General features: G+C 37.7%; 1 protein-coding gene across 2 annotated transcripts in view; it reads right to left on the reverse strand.

The window, feature by feature from the left end:
- Positions 1-1,769: 1,769 nt before the first annotated feature.
- NCAPG2 (non-SMC condensin II complex subunit G2) overlaps positions 1,770-21,924 on the reverse strand; it is a 39,412-nt gene continuing 19,257 nt past the window's right edge. For both annotated transcript variants that reach the window (XM_032442983.1, XM_015853041.2), the window contains 15 exons: positions 19,219-19,441; positions 18,522-18,631; positions 17,882-18,055; positions 16,616-16,686; positions 16,171-16,324; positions 15,817-15,990; positions 15,233-15,349; positions 14,977-15,120; positions 13,807-13,906; positions 12,977-13,161; positions 12,031-12,174; positions 10,817-10,920; positions 9,871-9,968; positions 9,367-9,469; positions 1,770-5,958 (listed from right to left, as the gene is read on the reverse strand). In XM_032442983.1, coding sequence (XP_032298874.1) covers positions 5,907-5,958; positions 9,367-9,469; positions 9,871-9,968; positions 10,817-10,920; positions 12,031-12,174; positions 12,977-13,161; positions 13,807-13,906; positions 14,977-15,120; positions 15,233-15,349; positions 15,817-15,990; positions 16,171-16,324; positions 16,616-16,686; positions 17,882-18,055; positions 18,522-18,631; positions 19,219-19,441 — 1,953 coding nt within the window. In that variant the 3' untranslated portion in view covers positions 1,770-5,906. The remainder of the gene's footprint in view (positions 5,959-9,366; positions 9,470-9,870; positions 9,969-10,816; positions 10,921-12,030; positions 12,175-12,976; positions 13,162-13,806; positions 13,907-14,976; positions 15,121-15,232; positions 15,350-15,816; positions 15,991-16,170; positions 16,325-16,615; positions 16,687-17,881; positions 18,056-18,521; positions 18,632-19,218; positions 19,442-21,924) is intronic.

The following is a 21,924-nucleotide window of genomic DNA, read 5'->3' on the forward strand; positions in this document are numbered from 1 at the left end:
ACAATTGTGTTTTCCAGCCTATTGTTGTGATGATAGGATGACAGAGGATGACAGTAAGTGGCCTCCTCTCCAGTTCTTGCTCTGGCTTTTTCTTTGGCTGCTTATTATTGAAGATGTACGTTTTTGGACTAAGCCCATCTTCTCTTTGTGTTCTACCTGGAAATGATTGTTCCTCTGCTTATTGTAACAGACACAAAGGAAAGCCTCATGGTGACTTAGCAACTATTTGCTGTATGTCTATAAACTTGGAGTATCACTGAGAAAAAGTCTGGGAAAGAATCTAGAATAGAACAATATGTCCGAGAGCAGCACAGAACAGAGCAAGAACTGAGCTAGCCTCAGTTTTATAGTTTAATGCCCGTCGATGGGGGTTATTCTTATTTTGATTGGCAAAAAGATATTTTGTTCAGTGCACTGGTTGTAGATTAAAAATTCAGAACATCTTGCTGAGGGCACTGCGATATCTCAGAGCACAGCACTGTGATGTGTGTTTCTTTTAAAGAAAGATTATTAACGATATGCTGTGACCAGAAAGAAAAACGTAGAGAAAGTTCACGGTAATGACAGCTGCGTAAAGGAACCTTGTTTTGACTGCACTGAAATTACATGATGTATATTTGTAAGCTCACGGTTACAAATGGTTACAAGAACACTCATAGGTCGTGGAGAAACTATTAGGAGTTGAAACGTAGAAGAAAGAGGACGCTCTTTTTCCGTTCTGAATCACTACTTTGAAAAGCCTCCCCTTTGCTCTCTTTTATAGCTCTGTGTTCTGATGGAGAATCAAAGACCAAACAAAAACTCTTATTTGGCTTCTCAAGGGAATCTGACTCTCAGATGAGCCTTTGCAATGAACTTTGACTGAATCACACTGGCTGGTCTTACTTTTCTTCTTCTCCAGCTTTACTACAACCTAAAATTCTAACAGAAGCATATGTCTGAAAAAATAATTAAAATAACCCACTAAAGAAAGGTAGTGCAACTTCACCTTTTTTCATTAGAAATCAGGTTCTTGTGTAACACACAGTATGCTGTGCAGTTTAAGCCTCGGACATTCTTTCTACTGTTTTTAAGTTTAAATGTTATTGCAAAGATCCACAAAATTGAAATATCTGAAGGTAGGTTGTTGTGCTCCGCACACAGGGCACTCCCCCAGCAGCTCCTGTATGTGGGTGGATCTGTCTGCCTGTCCTGGTGGTGGGCCAAAGGCCATTGACAGAAACAGCTTGCACTGTAACAGAACTTTACATGTAATTGGCAAATGGCCACGTGGAAGCAGCCATCCTGCAGATCAAGAGCAGTGGTCCATCAAAGGAAGTCTGGGGACAGAGTCTGAGAGGGAGAACTCTTAGTTTTGTCACTAAGGACGGTCACTTAGAAATAAAGGACACTGCTTTAGTCATTATGATGACTAAAAAAGGTCACGCTCACCCAAAGGAGCTTTTCCCTCATTGGAGCAGTGGGATAACTCCGGTCATGCTGACCTTAAATAGCTTTGAGTAGTGACTAAACTCACTTTTTTTTTTTTTTTTAAGTATCCTCTTGGTCTAATTGGATTTGTAACCTCTTAGAGATGCTGCATTTTTACTTTAGATGCTATTTTAAGAAAATGAAGTTGCTAATGCACGCCTCTTTTAATAAGCATGGCAAGATTTCAGAAAGGTCAGCGTATGAAACTGACATTTCTTGATATTAAGCTGGCATTCAGGTGCCATTTTAGGTAATTAGCAAGTAGGAATTGTTCTATTAGGAACAAAAAGAAAAGAACGCCAGATCAATATTCTTTATTCATATGACCAGCACAATTTGTGCATTTAATAATTCCCCCACGAGGCAAAAAACCATATGGCATCATATAGGCAAAGAACCCAGAAGGAAGCTGGGCTGGCTCTGTCCTATCTGTTCCTTGAGGTAGGCATAAGGCCCTACAGGATTCCTGTGCCTTACCAGCAAGGACTGCTAAAATGTAATGGTTTAAATGGAAGGCTTTACAACAAAGCATCTTAGTGTAGCATGTAAAAACAATATTAAAACCAGAACAAGGATTATTACAGGAATCATTACAGGAGGGTGAGGGACTAATTGAATGGAAGAGGGAAATAGATTTGGTTTAAAAAGAATTACTAATGATGTTTTGGAAAGGCACCTCATATGATATTGTCATTAATGACAGCACCGCACGCACACTGTAAGTATTTGTAACTTATTTGCAGCAGAATCAAAAACAGGACTAGAATGTTACATAGAAAGAATTTAGTAACATGAAATCTGAAGTAACATAAATGAAAAGGAAAGACTTGTGAAGTCATAACTTTGAGAAGTCTTACTTTTACAATAGCAATGTTGTCCTCTGCCAATCAAACCAGATAAAAGCTGGTAACAGCTTCTACTTCCAAGTCGTGAGGAGAAATAAAGTAACAGCAACAGAACTGCCACTGGTACTGCCTGGAAAAACTGCTGACTGACAGAGCAGAAGGTTCATTTCCACTGCTGAAGTTCCATCAGTACTATAATGCACGCAATTTCTGCAGCTTCCCCAGGCCTCTGATGTATTAACCCATGGTTAGAAGACGCATTAGAGAAGATGTAAGGAATGTCTGCTGAACGATGTAACCTTGTGAAAAAGACTCCAATGACTTCTGGCTAAACTAAAGCTACAATTACAGCACAATTAAATTACATAGCCGCTAGAAGCCTAGGGCTGTGAGTAAGGTTATGCTCAGCCAGGTGGCTGAACAGAGCCCAGGACTAAGAACTCTTATTATCTGAAGTACATTAGAATAAACATGTGCCTAGTTGCCATGGCTTAAGAGAACTGCTGGCTGCCTGGGAAAAGGGAAAGGCTACTCCTGAAAGCTGTCCTTGAGCAGCTAATCGTCGAGATAAAAGTACCAAAACACGCTGTGCCAGCTGGAACAGTCAGCTGCAACTATTGCTGCTCTCAGTACAGCCATGGAAGGAAATGGCAAGTGGTCTTCATTCACAATAGAAGCAGATCAGGGAATAACAGTGCAAGTTAATTCATTTTGCATCACAGTCCTCATGATATTTTTTTTGCTAAGTGCTTACCAAGAGATGAATGTGTCTTCAAAATTAGTCTCTCTGATTTCCTTTTCTAAGCCAGAAGACCTCAAAGCACTTAACAGCAGTACATGCAAATAGGAATGCAAAGTGAATTGCAGCTATCATTAGATTAAACATCAGGTACAAAACAGATTTATTTTTCCTTTTCCTTGGCAAGCTTCAAAGGTTGTGCAGTTGGATCCACACTTGAAGACATTTTTGTTTGCTAAGGAGTAAGCTTGAGATCTTCCCTGGGTTTCCTTCAGCTCATCACTTGAAGCTGTTATAGATGGAAGACTGCTGGGCCTTGTTTCCCAGCCAGAAAACAGAGCAAACTAACTTTGTTCTCAAAAAATGGGACCAAACCCCTAACAAATACAGCAAACTAATGAAGATAAGATTCATGAAATCATTTAAAGAAATTCATTTCTTCACCAAATACTTAATCTGGGTATACACGTATGGGGAGAACCATAAGCATGCCATTTATAGGTACAACTTCTGACTAGAAAACTTATTCTTCAGGTAGTTGTATGTTAACAACGACTGCCAAGGCAAACTGCCCAAAGAGCATCTTAGAATGATGTTATATTGGTCATATTTCAAACAATTTTATTAACCAAAGTCAAAGTTATCCTCTAGGAAAACTGAACAGATCTCAGTGCGTCTGAAAACTGTGGGAAGTTCTATTACATACAGTTTTGATAGTATAGAAAGCCAAATAAACTCAATATCAGTCACCCTGTAACAATAAGCAAACACCAGTCCCTCTCCCCCAGCAATACTGCAAAGGCACTCTCAATTAGCAAGATAAAATGTGTTGATCTACAAGTTTCAAAAAGCTAATGAAACTTAAGAAATGGACACTTTATATCTTGAAAACAAGAACATTGTAAGGATGTAACAGTTCGACAAATCTTATTTTGCAGCGAGAAAATCGAGTAAAATCTGAGTACAGTGTTGGAAAATTTACAAAGACCCAAGGAGAAAACACATGACAGATTTTGTCACAAGGAATTCAGAGATCAGTGCCTGTGTTGCAGAAAACCAATGGTTTTTCAGCTAGGAGAGGAGCTATAATAGAGCTGGGTTGGATCTTGAGATCTACATCAGCACTGCTACTGTAGAACTATTTCAACCCCCTGGAGCACCACTTGAGCATCAGCCACCAGGAAGACAAAGGTTCGTCTTCAAGCTTTCTTAATCCTTCTTGGCAACCTCACCTCCAAGTTCCTCAGAATATATCTGCCTATTTCTGTTGTTGACAGTTATCTTTATTTCAGGACCTGGAATACTGGGTCCGTAACAGTTAGTCCATCAAGAAAAACAAAATGCAACTGAAAAAGCAGTGTTAGAGACTGAGGAGAACAAAATGGCAGTAATTCTTATCATCTAGTGTGAGCAAATAGCAAAAGTCCAAAAGCGGAAGAAAAATCTATAGTGATTTACATACTCGTTACCTAATTTGTATAATCAGAAGATTTAAAAGGTCATTACAGGAACACCTGCCTGTTAGCAGATGTAGAAGAATGAAGGCCAAAGGACACCCAGTTTCTAAAAAGATGTTGATAGATAAACAGTTGGCAGATCTACAGCTACCTGCTGTGGCAGGATAGATTTTGGCTTGGGCTACTGTTGTGGAGAAAGTAAATCTGGAATTCACTTCTCTATAAGCATATGCACTGACTTTACTGTTGCAAAGTCTGACAGTTTACTAAGGATGTGATTATTTTTAAATATCAACATTCCAGTTATGTAAGCTTCTACACTGAAGATTAATGTACTACAAAGATGCCTGTTTAGATAGATGGCAGAAGAGCACTGTGCACAGATCCTAATCAAGAATTAAAAGTCTGACTTAATTCAGGTAAATTTACTGATTTCAGTGCCAGTGCCACTCAGTAACACTGGAGATGTCAACGAGCCATTTGTGTAAGCACTAAATGAGAAGCATTCCATCCCACTTCGTAGACAACCATGAGATATCCAAGTCTAAGATAGTCATTGTTTGCCATCTTTTAAGTCCCTACCTGAATCAGTTTCTGGGGCTGCCCAGTAGACCTAAAACAGGCAAAAACATAGCATTGTGAACTTGATATATCTAATTTATACATGCCTCAGTTAAAGCAAAACAACATTCTGCAATCAACATTGCATTACTAGTTTCAAGAGAGCAGCTGTTCACATTAAAAAGCTAAACAAGTGGCTTACACGTCTGCATCGCCTGTGGTATTAATTTGTAAGAAAAGCCAAATACAAAACAATTAAGCTTATTTAAATTGAGAGGAAGTCACACTGGCCAATTGAGTTCTTGTCAGCTCCAGGGATGGATCTTGCACCGTCTTTCTGGCAAACCTGTTCCTGTTGTTTTGTTTCACTTTTACCAGGAAAAAACTGTCACATGTCCAATTTCTCTTGCTGCAACTTGCATCCATTGCCTCGTTTCCTTGATTTCTACTTCTGAGAAAAGTCTTCTCCAAACCCTTATCGCGTAGATGAAGACAGCAATGAGATTGCTCTTCTGCTGCAGTATGGAATTTATCCATTGCAGGTAGAGGACTTTGCATGTGTCAGGGTTGAACTCTACTATCTACTCTAGTAGATAAAAACAAGATAGTGATTTTTACTCTCCCCCCCGCAATGAAATTTATACAAACAACCTTCTTAAAGGTCTCTGACAATCTTTAATACTGCATGATTTCTATATACACTCCTATGCTTTTTTGTCTTCTTAACTGTACAGAATAGCAGAAAATAAATCTTAACAATTAATAAATTTACTATATAATACTTCCTTTTAAACAATGTATCTTTTGGTTTTCATGACAGAAGCTTCCACATGGTCAAGGATTCAGAAGTTCATCCAAAATTTTCTGAGACGATTCGTACAGAATTCTGAAACAGCATAAAACAGTGCATGGCACAGTTAGACAACTGACATCAGTCCTCATCTACTTGACTGCAAAAGAGTACAGGTAAATAGCCCATTTCTTTGGCAACCTGTTCTATTAAAAAAATAAATATCCCTTTACAAAATTACTTTTGAAACAGCTGTTTTTCTTCAGCTCGTCCATTCTCCTGCTGACCATCTCTAGCTGTAATCTACAACAAATCAGTTTAATTTACTAAATTCTTCTCTCTTTGTAATTTTTTTCCTCAACTGTGTTCATTTTTTCCCCCCAAGCCTGAGCATTGTCTTTTCCTTATTAACAATTTCCTCCTTCAGCTGCCTGTAAACCCACATTCGTCGCTTTCTTTCTCTTTTGTTTCACATTATTCCTAAACAGTCTCAAAAGTCAGCTTTGGAACTTCCATTTGGAAGGCTCCTTTTATTTTGTTACATTCCCTGGAACTGTCACTCACAGGGGTGCCTTTGTAGTTGCATTTGAACACAACTTCATCTAGTAATGCTCCACGATACCCTATGTAGACAGAAGGACTTTGGTCTTCTGCCAGACCATTACTTCATTATTTCAGTGTTAACCCCTATAAACTTTATCCTTCAAGCTACTGTAGTATTATTGTTGTTACAGACTCACACTCAAGAAGCAGTCGGATATTTATCACAATGAGGCAGGGCACTCGTTAAGAGACACCAAAACCAGACATACAACAGACAAAGCAGTATATTGCTTGTTATATCATCCCGAATTTCTACAGCCATGGTAGTGTCACATATTTCTCCTTTAAGATGCTAATAGGCTTTGATGTTGGGAAATACTGCTTTTCTGATAAAGTGGTTGGGTTCTGGAATGGACTGCCTAGGGAGGTGGTGGGGTCACCGACCCTGGAGGTGTTCAAGATGTTGTGTTGAGGGACATGGTTTAGTGAGAACTGTTGGTGATGGGTGGGTGGTTGGACTGGATGATCTTGGAGGTCTTTTCCAACCTCGGTGATTCTGTGATTCAAGAAATTATGGACCTCAAATGACAAAATAATCTAAGATTAAACTGTGCTATTAAATGACTATCATTAGTTAAGTACTGTGTTCCTCTGCACAGTGCTACTTTCTATATTTTTTGTTATAATTTAAGGCTAATAGAACATCACTTCTGGGCACATAGCTGGGCTATGTACCAGCAACAGAATGGACCAACCTGCACACAGTAACCTGTCTACCAGTATGACTGCAGGCGTGCCCAGACAGGTAAGCTTAAGGCAGTTTTTCTAGGTATAAACATAGTGATCTTGTTGATACGTAGCAAACAAATCATACACAAAAATTATACTACAAAATAATGCAAGAATCATTCATAGATGCAAAGAGAGCGCAAAAAGAAGAGTGGGAAGCCAGCTAAGTGATAATACTAAAGAAAAACTTTTTCATTTGCTCTGTTTAAATTCTAGCATCCATATACTGAGATGCTAATTAAAGTCATTACAGAATACCAGGAAAAAAGGTATTATTTCAAAGCAGATTCATTTCGAAGAGCATGGAACACTTTTTTTCTAGCCTCCAAATCACTGCATTGGCAGCTTTATTAGTGTTTTTTTTGGCTAGAAATAAATACCTGCATTTTATAAACTAAATTAATGTGCGTGCTATTACTCTTGAGGAAATTCTCTCAATATACAATATGCTGTCCAGAATTTTAAAGTGCACTGAACAGCAATTTTAAACCCATGGGGCCTTCTTAAACTGCTCGCTCAGCTGAGGAGGGAAGACTAATTTATAATGAAAAGTTTTGCTTCTAAATTAGTGTAACAATTCCTTGCTTAACAGCAGCGCTTTTAGTCCACAGGACAGGTTTTTACCATTTCTTTTTTCATTAATATGTAATAGATTACTTCTAAGTTTAAGATGCTGGTGTAGAATGACAGGTCTCTTGGGAAATTACAGCATCTTGCCATTTCCTAGTATACCCGGGCATTACATAAAGCAGTCCACTGAAGTTACTATAAGATAATAGAAGCAATAATATTACGAACACTATGAAGTATCGGTTAAAACACAGCAATAAGTTTTAGCATCAGTGCGACACCACTTGTTTGTGGCGCTGTGCACAGAGTACCCATCAAACATCTAACTTGCAGCATTCCAGTATTAATATTTTTAGGTTTGGTAAGCAAAGTGGGAAAATACATTAATAACAAACTTACAAAGAAGAGTGCACGTTTCAGCCCGTACAATCCCACTGTAATAATACAAGAGCACAGTGCAACTAGAGCACTAAAAGGGGCATGTCAACAAACACTACAGGCCCAGCCTGTTCTGCAATAATGTCTAAGAAAGCACAAACATAATACATTAATCCTAGAAAAACTAATAATTGAACAACTTTCTCCTAACCTTCACCAACATGAATCTGTTTACCTTCCTGTGATAGGGAGAAAAAAATAAACACCAACTCAACGTGTTTGTGGGTGTTCTTACTGTACAATTATAATTCTCACAAATTCAAAAGCTATCACAGAGCTTTGCAGAATTTTTTGTTATCATTCTGTAATTCAGATTCTCGTTATGAACACTTCCCACCATCATGTTTGTATTCATAAGCTCTGGATTTTATCTGCAACTGGCTTTTTATGATAAGAAGGCAGCCATTCACCCATCATAAAACTAATCACTGTGTAGTACCTTATGCTCTTCATCTGCCTCAACTTCTAGGCTGGGGCATAAAGGTTCACATACATTCATAAAGCAATTATCTGTGTTCTTACTGAAATTTATAGTCACTAGTGCACTCAAGAGGCTGCAATTATTCATTCTCATGTGCCTATTTATTTAATCACATTAAGATATGCTATTAATCTTCAGCCTTTTCTTGATTAAAGAATTGCAAACTGAATACTCTGCTTCTAGCCTTTCCTTACCGGTATATAATTATCATTTAAAAAAAAATATGTTGGTATAACACTTGGTAACCCAGTATTATGTAACTTAACAGAAAAAAAAAAAAAGGTTAATTTTTGCTTAATTTTTTTTTTCTAAGGTAGGTCTCAACCAAAAGAACTTTGTTGAACAACTAGCTAAAGCACGATTCCCAAGTAGCAGTCAGTACTGTGAAAATCTTACTTGCAGTGAGTACTGCAATATATGGGATGAAGTCATAACACATTCAAATTAAATGCTTCCCACCCCCTCCCAAAAAAACCCAAATCCAAACTAAACTAAATGTGTAATGATTACAATCACAGTCAAGACATGGGCAGTAAATTTAATACTGTGCTGAACTCAGTGTCTCACAAGGTTTTTACCCCCTATTTTAAAATGTGTGATCATTCAGAATGCTTCAGCTGCTTTATAAACACAACAGAAAGGGTATAGGAGAGGTTAGTGTTCATTTCCAATAGCAAATTTACCTTTCAGTATTGTTAGATTCTTCTGTGGCAGCTTCCTTGTAAGTTATAAGCTTTCTCTGAATGACAGGTGCAACATCTTTTAGAAGTGAAGTTTTGTGCTTACCTATTTGAAATAGGATTATGTTAAAACGCTGAACAAAAATAACACTTCACCAAAAAAAAACCCAAACCCTTTTGCACATTTTCATAGTGTGTCTTTTAAAAAGACAAAAAAACCCACAGCACTTTAATAAAAGATTAGATATGACTAGATTTTTACTGCCCTAAATTAATGTGTGTTTCACTAAACCAAAATATAGAGATGGACCCTATGAGTGAGCAGTCGTATTTTCCAACTCACTACAAAACTTGTAAGTCCAAACCTTAATACCATCATGTACAAGTGATAGGCCTTAGTGCCTGCTGAATTGGCTTTTTATATTATACCAGCAATATATACATATATATATATATATACATATACACACACACACACACATATGGTACAAAATGGGTTTGACTGACCTTTAATTACAATTACAGTGCATACCACAGACGTAAGACTAAAAATCCCTTCAATTTCTTCAGATAGAATGCATTCCAGTAATTCATTTAAAAATGACCTAAGGGAAAAAAAAATGTAAATATACTTTCTAAATCATGTTTATTTCAAAACAGAACAGAACAAGCTTGTGATTATACTACACCACCACCATAGCTTTGAAGATACCATATAGGGCAAATGTGTGCTTATGGGGTGATGGACAACTACAGGCTTCTTATGGGACTTTGAGTGTGAGTTCATACATTGCTTGGGAAGAAAAGAAAGTTTTCCCATAGAATAAGTAGCTTGTCTGAGAAATTAAGAGCTTGTGGAATATTTTGGAAAGAACAGTCTGAAAAAAGTACTGTAACCACTGGAATGCAATTTGTACAATTTATAGTGAACTTGCTAAAATCAATTCATAGTGAAGTTTAAAATACATTATATGACTCCGGTGGATTGCCAGTAACAACTCAGGCCTTTAAATCTAATTCTACTTGTAGCTTAATTGGAACCCAGAGTTTAATTAACATTTTGTTCTAAAATGTGTATGTCATAAAAATTAATTTGAGGTGTTTCCAATTAAAAAAAAAAGTGAACAACTCCTTTATCAAAGTACAGGACTTGAAAAAGGTTTTGAATTTTATACAGCCATTCTTTCTTGTGAATCTAAAAAGGAATGATGTCTGATTAAAGACCTCAGTTAGGTGAACAGTCTTGTAAATAAGCACTGTTGGATATTTAAAACTAAGAAAAAGCTCAGCAGTCAATATCTCCAAGATTACGATCATGCAGGTGAACTGAATAAGAAGTTTCAGTTTCTCAAAGCATATTTGAATTCAGAAATTAAAATGTTATTGAATACACAAAAGCTGTTCTATTCTGTGTTATTAGCAACCTTGGACAATTTAATGGAGAAACATTTACCTGACCACATTAACAGACTTCATAATGATTGCCATTAAGCTGCTTGAAAGAGGTGGAAGGTCTGAAACTGTCCTTGGTATTGTGAAAGCTTTTTCACTGGAAGCCTAAAGAAGAAACAGTCAATAACTTAACATATATGCAGAAAATATCCAGGCAAATCTGTACTGCAGTAGTTAACGCTAAACAGGACCTAAACAGCATTCCCATGCACAGTTTGAACACCTTAAAATCAATTGTGCAGTGCCCAAAATAACAAAAAATAAAATCTAGGCTAAAACTGAAGCACGTAAACAGCATCACGGGAAACAGTCTCCACAGTCTGCCTGAGTACCAGTCTATGACCAGTCACTATTTATAAACACACAGGATGCTGAACAGAAATAAACTTGAAGACACGAAGGATATTTAAGAATATAACACAATTTCTTAAAGTTAGATGCCACTGATTCCCCAGGCCAACTCTTTTTGTATGAAGTTCTCAATAGTATGGCAAGTATTTAGAGCGCATGTTTTGATTTACTAGAATAAAAGCTGCACATACCTGTACAGCAAAATACAAAATTAATTCCCTTTGTGCCAATGATAGGCACATATCAAGCCACTTCCTGGAAAGCAAGGCTGGAAAGAGGCTCTCTCTGACAGAGAGCATAATGCTTGCTTGGAAAGACCACAAATGATCCTTCTTCCTCCTTGTTTCCCTGCACTTTGATTGCTGAGCACATTATCTGGTCTGAGGTGAGCCTGTGGTCAGTCGGGGTCAACTGTCTTGGCTGAGGGAGTTTGTCACTGTGCAAACACTGTTTAACAACAGCCAAAATTGCTGGTGTACCACCAGTGCTGTTTTCAACTCAAACGCAAACCACAGCAGCAGACGGGCTGCGATGAAAGAAATTAACTCCTTCAAAGCCAGACTCGGTACAAATACACACACAAAGAACTTCTCAAAAAAGACCACGTTGTTTACCCCCAACACTGCCTAACTTCTAAAATTTTCTGCAAGAATCAGATACTGAACAAAGTATCAAGACAGGCATCTTACATGTGTCTGTAAATCCAAGAGATGCATTTTAAGATCAAATTATGGCAAATAAAACATCCTATTTGTTCCACGCCATAACACACAAAGCATCATCTGCGGTAGGAAAAACACATTTCCTGAACACAGCTTTCTACTTCCAATATAACCTTTAAAAAGCAATCAGCATTAACTTTACCTCCTGTAGCGCATACTTGATCTCTGCCAGTACTGCAGCTAGGAGAGTGGAGAACACACTCTGGTGAACTGCTGGGCAAAATGAATGCCAGCACTGGACTGCGTGTAAGAAATCTCCAAGAGGCGTTTGAATAGACTGAATCAACTGAAATCAAAGAGAAACAGATTGGCTGCTTGAGATTACATGAAAATGATGAAAATATTTCAACAAACCGCTGTCTGCAAAGAAGTGCAGATGACACCCTGAAAGTCACTGTGGTACTCATTCACTTGGCATCAGGAGGGCGAATCGGTAACAAAGGTCAAAATTCTACTCACTAGTTTCAGACAAAAGCAAACAAAGCAATGATTGAACCAAAAAAGCCCTTATTTCAAAAGACCTAATAAGCATATCGTCATATCTTCCACTGCGATCCTTCTACCTTACTACTATCTTCTATGCTATGAAATGCAAGAAGCTAAACTTTCTGTGAAGATAGGATGGTCTGAAGAACTACAGGACATCATCCACATGTTGAAGCTGATGAAATTCATGCTGAAACAAACAGAAATAGCCATAGTTTTTTATCTCTCTCAGGATCAGAACATATATAACCAAATCCCTTGCTCAGGATTAAGCCCATTTTCATTGACAAGAAGGTTAATAATAGTGTATCTAACCTGTGACCTAACCTACAGTGCTAGAGTAGGTAATTGGTACAGTAGATCATTCATAGGGTACATCACTGGCAACATAACACACTGTTCTCTTGTTTATTAGCAATTCTGTCACAAGACCAACAGTGGTTAAAGAACCTACTGGAGATGGGGAAACATTAATACTAGAAGAAGTGACTAATAATATAAATCAGATGAATGGAGTAACAACCTCAAAGCGTAACATCACTTTGCATTTGAGTACAAGCATGGATTCATCTACATAAAGGTAGCGATGTTAACAGTAATACCTGAATCCCATCTCCCGGCTGCTCCTTGATTCTGCTTGCAACACATTCTAAAACCTTCTGGAACATGGTCTGAACAGCATGGAGGACATTTGCTACTTCATCCACCTCAGTGCTCTGAGTCAGAGAAGCTTCAGTAATTTCTCTTAGTGCACACAATAGTATTGGTGTACAAAAGGCACCCCTGGCTAAAGAGAGAAATACCGCAATATACACACTGAAATGGGATATTCTTTAGATGCAAATTTTTAACAAAACTTCTATACCACAAACACAGCTACAGTTTCCTAGATGATGCATTTAGTTTCTGAGCACCTTCAGCTTTACTTTTCATATATCTCAAATAGTATTTAATTAAGTATAAATCCAGTGTTCCTTAAAAAATTTCTTGATGTATTCAGAATAAAACTCTATTTTGTGAGGAGGAACTGAGCTTTAATTCTGTCTCTGCTGTCAACTTAACTTTCCAAACGTGAGCCAAATTTAAACTGCACTACAGTTTTGTCTCCTTAGATACACATAAGATCAGTGTGCATAAATATTTATGTACATATACTACTGTGTGACATACCAATTATGTAACAGGAATTTAACAGCAAGGAAAAAACATCAGCCACCAACAATGATAAGATGCTGGACAGTTTCTCTGCTTGTTTTCAACTTGCTGAAAAGCTGTTGTTATTTCTCACCATATGAATGATATTAGCATCAACTATAAATACTGTTTTTTGAGAAAGAGATTCCACAAAACAAAAAAGCAACAGTTCTGTCAATATACAAACATGTCACCTAATTGTGTGTGAAGGTGCTGATGTTAGCACTATATTTCGTACCTGTTTGTATTACTGAAAGTGCCATATCTAAAAAGTGCAGTTGAAACTTGACATTTCCAAGACCAACCATTATGACATCTTTGCAGATTGACAGATAGGCCTAGAAAAGAGAAGCAGAAATAAATCAGAACAAAAACATTACTATAAAAAACAACAGTTCAGTAGTAGTGAGAAGCAATAAGAATATAAAATCCAAGGAATCATTTAATTCTCTTTTGTTAATCAGCCAGCATTTCAATGAGTTGGGCCATTCAAAGACACAGACTGTGATTAAAGTTTGTCCGAATCTTTCCCTTGACTAGAATTTGAAAAGACCCACAGCTCAGTGGTAAAATCTGCACTATGTTAAGTGAGACATATGGGAAATACAACAGAAGACAATTAAAAATTTGCTTATATATTACCTAATCACGTGCCTTCTGTGTACCTACTAACAAGGAACATTATTACTGACTCATCATGCAGAATATCAGTTCTGTTGTTGATAACTACCTATTTCATTTTTTATCAGTACATTCATTTTCGGTTTCTGTTCAGACCTGGGAAATTGATCAAACACATTCTAGAAATTCTGGTACATATTCTTTATTTGGTGTCTTGTCTTTCTGTAAGATTGAATTCTATGACCGCAATCTTTTGACAAATAGCCAGAGCTGCAGCATGCATGTCAATTATTTCATTTTGAAAAGAGACAATAGCTTATTAAACACACAATTAATCTGTCCCAGGAACAACTACAGCACTTACTTAATGCCTCTTTAGAGCCTTCTAAAAGTCATTTGGCTGCAGCAGTGCGAATCCAAGTCAGTGAACGACTCACTTCCTCACTACTCCCTCATTAATTCCCAGGGAACTCCCACTCTCACTCTGCTGACTTCCATAGATATGTTTCCTGGTACTCAGTACCAGAATTAAGTATGCTGAATTAATTCCTCAGGATATAGTTCTACCTGTTTCTTTTGGGAAAGCAGGAAGGAAAGAAGGAAGCAAAGCAAACCAACACGATTAGATTTAAAACCTCTTCTACAATAACATGACCTTCCTGGGCTTCCAAATCATCCTCTATAATGCACTGGACATTTTGGATAACAGTGTTTGTAAACCTGAAGTTTACATATACCACTTATTTGGCTGGAGGTAGTTTGATTTATGTGAGAAGGGACCTCTAACCTGGATTATTAATTCAGGAACATTACTCTGTTTTGAAATTCCATCCTCTTGTTCACTTGCGAGTAGAAAAGGTAAAATGTGACTTTCTACCCAAGCTCCCATGTCCTGCAGATGTGACAGATAATCTTTTCCTTCTTCCGAAAACTGGAAAACAAAATTAGAAGTTTATAAACTTTTGAATTCCAATTCTTTTGGAATTTCCTTAGACTGTCAGCTTTAACTCCTGCTTATACTGAAATATAAAGTATAAACATACCTTGTTTTGAAGATGAATACTCAACCTGCAACACAGGCTGAAGGCTCTTAAGCCAGTTCCTTGATTGCAGCTACCACGATTCATTTCAATTGTTTTCAGAACTGAGCCAAGAATCTCCTGAAATATCAAAGTTCACATTTATATTTGCCAGAAAAATCTTTCAAAAAAGTTTTGTTGTGTTTTTCTCAACACTTTTAAACAGAAGATTTTAAAATAAGAAGGAAAAAAAAAAAAACAAAAAGGCAAAATTAAGAAGCCTGATTTCAATTATTTTAATTGTGAAATGCTAGAACTGATTTTCAAGACTATTCCTTACATTCTGAAAGTCAGGTTCCTTACAAATACTCAACACTGGATCACAAAAATTAGAGGCACCTAGAAGTGAAAAAGCAATTAAAATTTGCCACCGATAAACAATTGTGAACTAATAATATACTTCCAGTTTAGAACATCTGTCTGAAGTAGAAGGGGAAGAAGCTGTAACAAAGCCTACTTAGGTATTCCCAGAGCTTTAATTTGAGAAAGGCAATCTATAATATGATGCACTCTTTTATAAGCATTGCTTGTGGTAAGGATAACACTACCTTAGCAGCACTGAGAACTTTCAGAAGATGGTTCAGTTTCTTTTTAGGAACAGAGAGTAGGTAACTACGATTAACAGGATGAGTCAATAAATATTCAATGTAATCAAGTGCTAATTCTGGCTTCGATTCATGTGTCACGTGGATACGTACTCGCCGTTCTGATGTTTTAACATTCTAAAGGAGAAGGAAGCACAACATTAGTAAGGTACAGTTAGTACTTTACAATTTTTACAGTTAATTTCAAAGAAAGAAAATACAGCATGTGAGAAGCTGCTCCTTAAAGAAAAAAGAAAAAACCCACAACAAAGGAAAAACGCAGTTATGTAATCTAACAATTCCTTGATGTCTCCATACCTTTTTTGGGGTTAGCGTGTCTGACAACCAGTCACAGGCAAGTTCCAACACATGGCTCACTTGACCCCAGCGACACATACAGTCTATCAGAGTAGAGTATTTGCTTTGGTCAGCCCCACTGTCCATGTTTCTGAGTTTGGAGATCACACCACAGCTTAGATTGAAAAGATAAAAGGAAAAAGATGTGTTAACTTCATATTTATCATTGTAGAAATTATTCACAGATAATCAAGTAATATACCACCAAAAGAGACACGCAGGTGGCTCAGAGATATATTTATACCATGCAGATTTTATCAACTCGGTACATTTATTTAGCAGATTATTTTATACAAGTTTACCCAAATTATCCAATCTATCAAAATGGGCATTTAAAATGTCAGCTTGTGAAAAATTTAACACAAGTCAACAAGTGCCACTCGCATTTTGGATTTAAAAATAGTACCTGAATGTAGGAATAGCAGCAGGGGGCATAAAGGATGCCAGGATAACCAATGGAGTTATGCAGCGGTCATCCTATGAAATAAAAGGTGCACTATAATGACGTACACATACAGACATCATGCAAAATTTAAGAGATAAAGTATGATTCAATTATATCAATTTAAGCATTTATTTCATTTCACTAGAGGTGGAAGTAGAAAAACATCACGTCTTACAATCTGCAACTGACAAATTTAACACAGAAATACCCCAGAAGTTGTTACAACACATCAAAATACGACGTACAGAAACTGACCAGTGTGACAAACTGTTTAGAAATAACGTATCTGTTGTCCACGCTTCAGGAGTTCAATCAAATAAAATTATTATTCATTTTAACATCTGAAGAGCTGAAATCTTTTAAAGTTGATTTTTTAAAATAACATTTTAAACAACAACAAAAAAAGCACGTAGGTTTTCAGGATAGAGATACTTTGACTCAACCTGTAGTCTCCTAGAAAATAAGCTCCTGATGACAAGATTGTTTTAGATGCAAGCTGCTCACTCACTGTAAGAATATCACTCAAGAGGTTGCTTGCTGAAGCTGGATCTCTTGCCTGATCACCAGAACTTCAGAGGAGGGTTTCCAAAAAAGGCTTGGAATGTCTTTGACAAATCCAAACATTTTCGGGGTAGAAAGAGTATTTGCTAGATCTGTACTGCAGAATATAATGTAGAAATGAACAGACTCTCAGCTCTGATTACCTAAGGCTGATTAGAACACTAAGTAGTAAGAATCAAAAGACTGTTAGAGAGTAGAATCCAATTATCAGAAGACAATCACAAGAAAGTAACAAAGGAGCCTCAGCTGTTTCGGCTGTTCCAGCAGCTGAAGAGAAACTGGATCATAATAACAAGTGATGGTGGTGGAAGGGTTTGGAGGAAGGAAGTACAATGTACAATACATGTGGACTCTCATCTGAAAAGAGTATTTTACAGTGGCGCATCTTCAGTGACTTATTTCCAAAAGTTGAAAAAACTTCAAAAACAGAAGAACAGAGTCCTACAAAAGGCAGTGCAAGCAGAGAAGCTTATTGGATAAATATCTCTGTGCTAACAACTTAAATAATGATCCACCAGATTCTGGAACTGAGGATAGCTTTTCTTGTTGTTTACAGCAACAAAACATACTTAATACCATGAAAATAGATAAAACACACAACAAATAACATCAGAAGAAAATACCAGAGCAGTGACAGGAAAAAGTTAAAATCTAGGCTTTCTTTACCTTAAATACTTTTAAATACTCAGGAAGCACAGAAGCAAACTTTCTTATGGTGTAATCTTTGGCATCTTCATTGTGATCCAACGCTTTGTGAATACTTCTCCAGAGAATCACTGTAATCTCCAATAAACTTGCCATGCTGGCCACATCATTTACTGACAACACATCATTCAACACCTGAAATACAAACACAGATGATATTATGTCCTAATACACAAATTTACATTAAAATAAAGCTTCAAAACACTGAAAATTCTTACATTCATTTCCCATAGGTGTTGTGCTGATCTTAAAGCATCAACTCCATGATTCATTCACAAGCTAAATAGAACTCGAGTCATCCCGCTACACTGTATTCTTTGAACACTTGATTGCAAAAATCAAACAAACATAATAAAGTGTGAAGTGAGAGAAATATTCATTTTAAGTGTGCTCCACATGCCTTCAAGCTTATTTTGTGAGCTGTGTGGAATTTCTACTATCTCAAGGCATGAAAGTGCCACGCTAGTGGTTTTCCCCTTCCAACTCCACAGATGTCTAAATTTTTCCTTCAGATTTCCATCACACCACTAACTGCCTATATCTGAAATCCAGCACCACAGACAAACATTACCAGTACTTATCATAAAGCAGCATTTCTTACATTTTGGTTCTCCTTTTCACCTTCATCTTCACCATCATCATCAAAATGCTCTTTCATTGCTTTCTGGATGCAGGCATTCAAGCAGCGTCGAATAGTTAGCATCAATTTAGCTACATTTAAATATGATAAGAATAAATCAGATGTTTACTATTAAGAACATCATTAGTAAATGCTTCTCAGTATAATGCTAGATAGCCATTCTGAAGAGCAGGCAACTGAAGCAGAAATAGCTAGAAATAAATATACCAAATTTCCTGGTAAAAGAAAATGGAAAAATGGACAAATGTTTCATAGACTCAAATATGGAAAAGAAACAGCCAACATTATCATCAGGTTCTATAACTTCATTGTTAAAAACACCTATTCAAAGAAAAAAAAAATTAAAAAAAATCAAAGTAGGACCAGAGGAAGCTCCTACATAGTCCAGAAGTACCTTACTAAGGTGATACAATCTCTCAAGGAGCGACAGATCCTCCATTTTGCTCAAGTCACTCCACGCTGACTGCTATGTTCTACACTACCAGAATCCATCTGAAACAAAATGTTCCCAATCTCACGTGGCTCACAGCACTTTTATAAAATGCAGCTGTGCTCTCTGCAGTACAAACACTTGTAACCAAAAGTCTTCAACTATCAGATTAAAAGACATTAATAGTTTTCATTTTCTACAGAAGACTCAAAATGTTTTGTACTTCACCTATATTGGTGGCGGCAGTATACTCGTGAGCATATTGATAGAACTTTCTAGCTGCTGCTGCATTCATCTGGATCAAAGTAATGCAGCGCTCACACCACACATCCTCAGGCTGGTTAACGGGCAGGAAGGAGTTGAACAAGAGATTCACTATGCGCCGTGACACGGGCCGTGAATCAACCTCCAGACGAGCCAGAAGATGCTCCATGGGACAGATCTTCCAGAACTTGAAAAAGCGAGTAAAGACATTAAAGGAATTAAATAAATGGATGTCATGGTTTTGTAATTTTGTAATTTTGCTATCAGTATTCCACATCATAACATCATGTCAAGTATGGATAATTCTGTTGAATGTGCAGTCCACAGAAGAAGACTACATATCCCAGAGAACAACAGGGGTTAACTTCGATAAGTCCCCCACGGGACCCAGGACTCTATATAATCTCGTTCCCAGGCTGGAGTGCTCCTTCTTCTCTTGACTTCTCGAGAGTGGGAAGCGTTCCAGCCGTGTCGCCTAGAGTTCACAGTAGGCCTCTACGTTTTCTGGCAGGACTCTCTCTCTCTCTGTTTCGTTCGATTTTGTTAGCCCTTATTATATTATATTGTGTCTATCTATGTATTTCGATATGGCATATTTAGTAAAAATAAGTTCTTTCCTCGCTTAGATTTGTCGCTGTTTTTATCACTCCTTTTTCCCTCCTTTCCGGGCCCGGGAGGGGGCCACGGGGTGGCTTTCCCCTGTCACGGCATAGGTAAGATCCTATAGTAACCCGTGACAGATTTTTTGTGGAGAATGGCGAGGCATAGAGCTTATTTAGCTTTTAAGAATGACTCTCTCTTTACTCTTAAAGAGCTTTCGTTAGGAGGTGGTTATCTTTTCGTAGCTTGCTCACTGGACGTGACCTTGAAATAACAGAACAAATTGTCACATTCAGGGCCTGCTGATAAACATCTCAGCACTGCTATTCTAACTTTGTGTAGAAAAAAACCAAAGGGATTTCTTTTCTCGCCTTAGAGCAAGCTAGCTGCTCTGACACTTTTACAGAGCACTGCAGCTATGAATCCACTTTCATTTCCAGTTTGCTCTGTTTTAAGGATTGAACAGAAATTATGATCTTTAAAGTATTGGTCAACTATTAACACCATAATGTTGGTGTTGTGGAAATTGTGCAGGTATATAGCCTAATAAGGTGGATACTAGAATGAGACCTGCCTGGTACTTTTTAATGACGATGGTGGTATGGTCCAGAATTTTGGGCACTCACATCGCAGAATGGAATTGGTGAATCTTAACAAAACACTTTGCATCCCTAGATGGAATTGCGAATCTTACCAGTACTTGCAATCCCAGCATGGAACAGGCAATTTTTACAACACCACGCATGTTTAATTCATTGTACAGGCTAAAAAAACCTTTTTATTTAGGTTGTACTCTCAGATTTCCACACGCCTTTCAATAACTGAAGATAGGGTTCATACTTGCATCATGTTATCACTATGTAATGAATGGCATATATGTTCCTATGGCCATTCGTTCTATGCGGAAGTCTGCTCAGAAACAGAGAATGATGACTGGCAGGGAATATGGGAAAGGTTTAGGAAAAGTCTTAGAAGCATGGGAACCCGCAGTGTCATGGGATTTCAACTCTGAACAACCTAAGGGGACCCTAAGAAATTAAGTGAGTAATTTGGGTCAGATGATTAAGGAGGTAAACTTATGTGGGGTTTGGCTTATGCATACCGTGCTTTGTATCAATACTATTCTGAGAGAGAGAGTTTCCGATCTGAGTTCAAGCCCAAATTAATTCTGATCAGTCACAGGATAGGCATCAGTAGCAATATCAGTTGCCCCTGTGGAAAGGCAAGAAACATGTGAAACGGGTGTCGCACGGCGTCTAGAAGGAAAGAAGGAAAGCACAGGGGGGGGTTGCAAGAAGACGCAGGTGCCGGGCATGGAGCAGTACCGAAAAAGCAAAGGCAAAACGCAAGAGGCATGAAGAAGAGACTGATGACAATGAGGAGGAAATCAACTTATTGTCGACCTCTGAAGCTGACTGAAATGACCAAGGCTAAGAAAGGAGTTCACATGGCGTCAAGATGAGGTATCCTTGCTTTGGTTGCTTCGCCTGCTGGGACGGCAACAGCTTGTCTCTAGATGGTAAAATGAAAGCTCGCAACTAGGAAGCATTGCCCAAGATGCCAGGTATCGACAGAGGGATTATGCTAGATGTTGCGGATGGAAGCTGCCTGACTTCTGGTTGCGGCTGTTTAGAAGCGCGTGAGAGAAAGTACCCTATAGGAATGCTTTGAAGCCTAAATTTGATAGTTTGGAATACGTTCAAAAAGGTATTCAGCGCTGAGGGAATTGGCCATGGCGAAAATGTTGATCGTGGAACAACTGTGGCGATCTCGCCAGGATCTGAGCTGATAACAATGTCATGAAAAAAAAACCCCAACATGGGTAATTGCTGGTGCTTGTGCAGGCAGGAACCAATATAATTTTTTTTTTTGACTTATCTGAATAATTTCTTCTATTTCTGAATTTTCTGAATATTTTCTCTTCTCTTCTTCATCCTTGTTCAAATTTCCCTTGCTAATAAAACAAAAGAAATAGAATTAAGAACATTTAGTTTGTAAGCTCAATACACCAAAGAAGCATATCTGACTGAGAGAAAGGAGAGGAGTGGGGAGAATTGTTTCCACACGAGA

This window comes from Coturnix japonica, chromosome 2, assembly GCF_001577835.2.
Source record: "Coturnix japonica isolate 7356 chromosome 2, Coturnix japonica 2.1, whole genome shotgun sequence".
Lineage (NCBI taxonomy): Eukaryota > Metazoa > Chordata > Aves > Galliformes > Phasianidae > Coturnix > Coturnix japonica.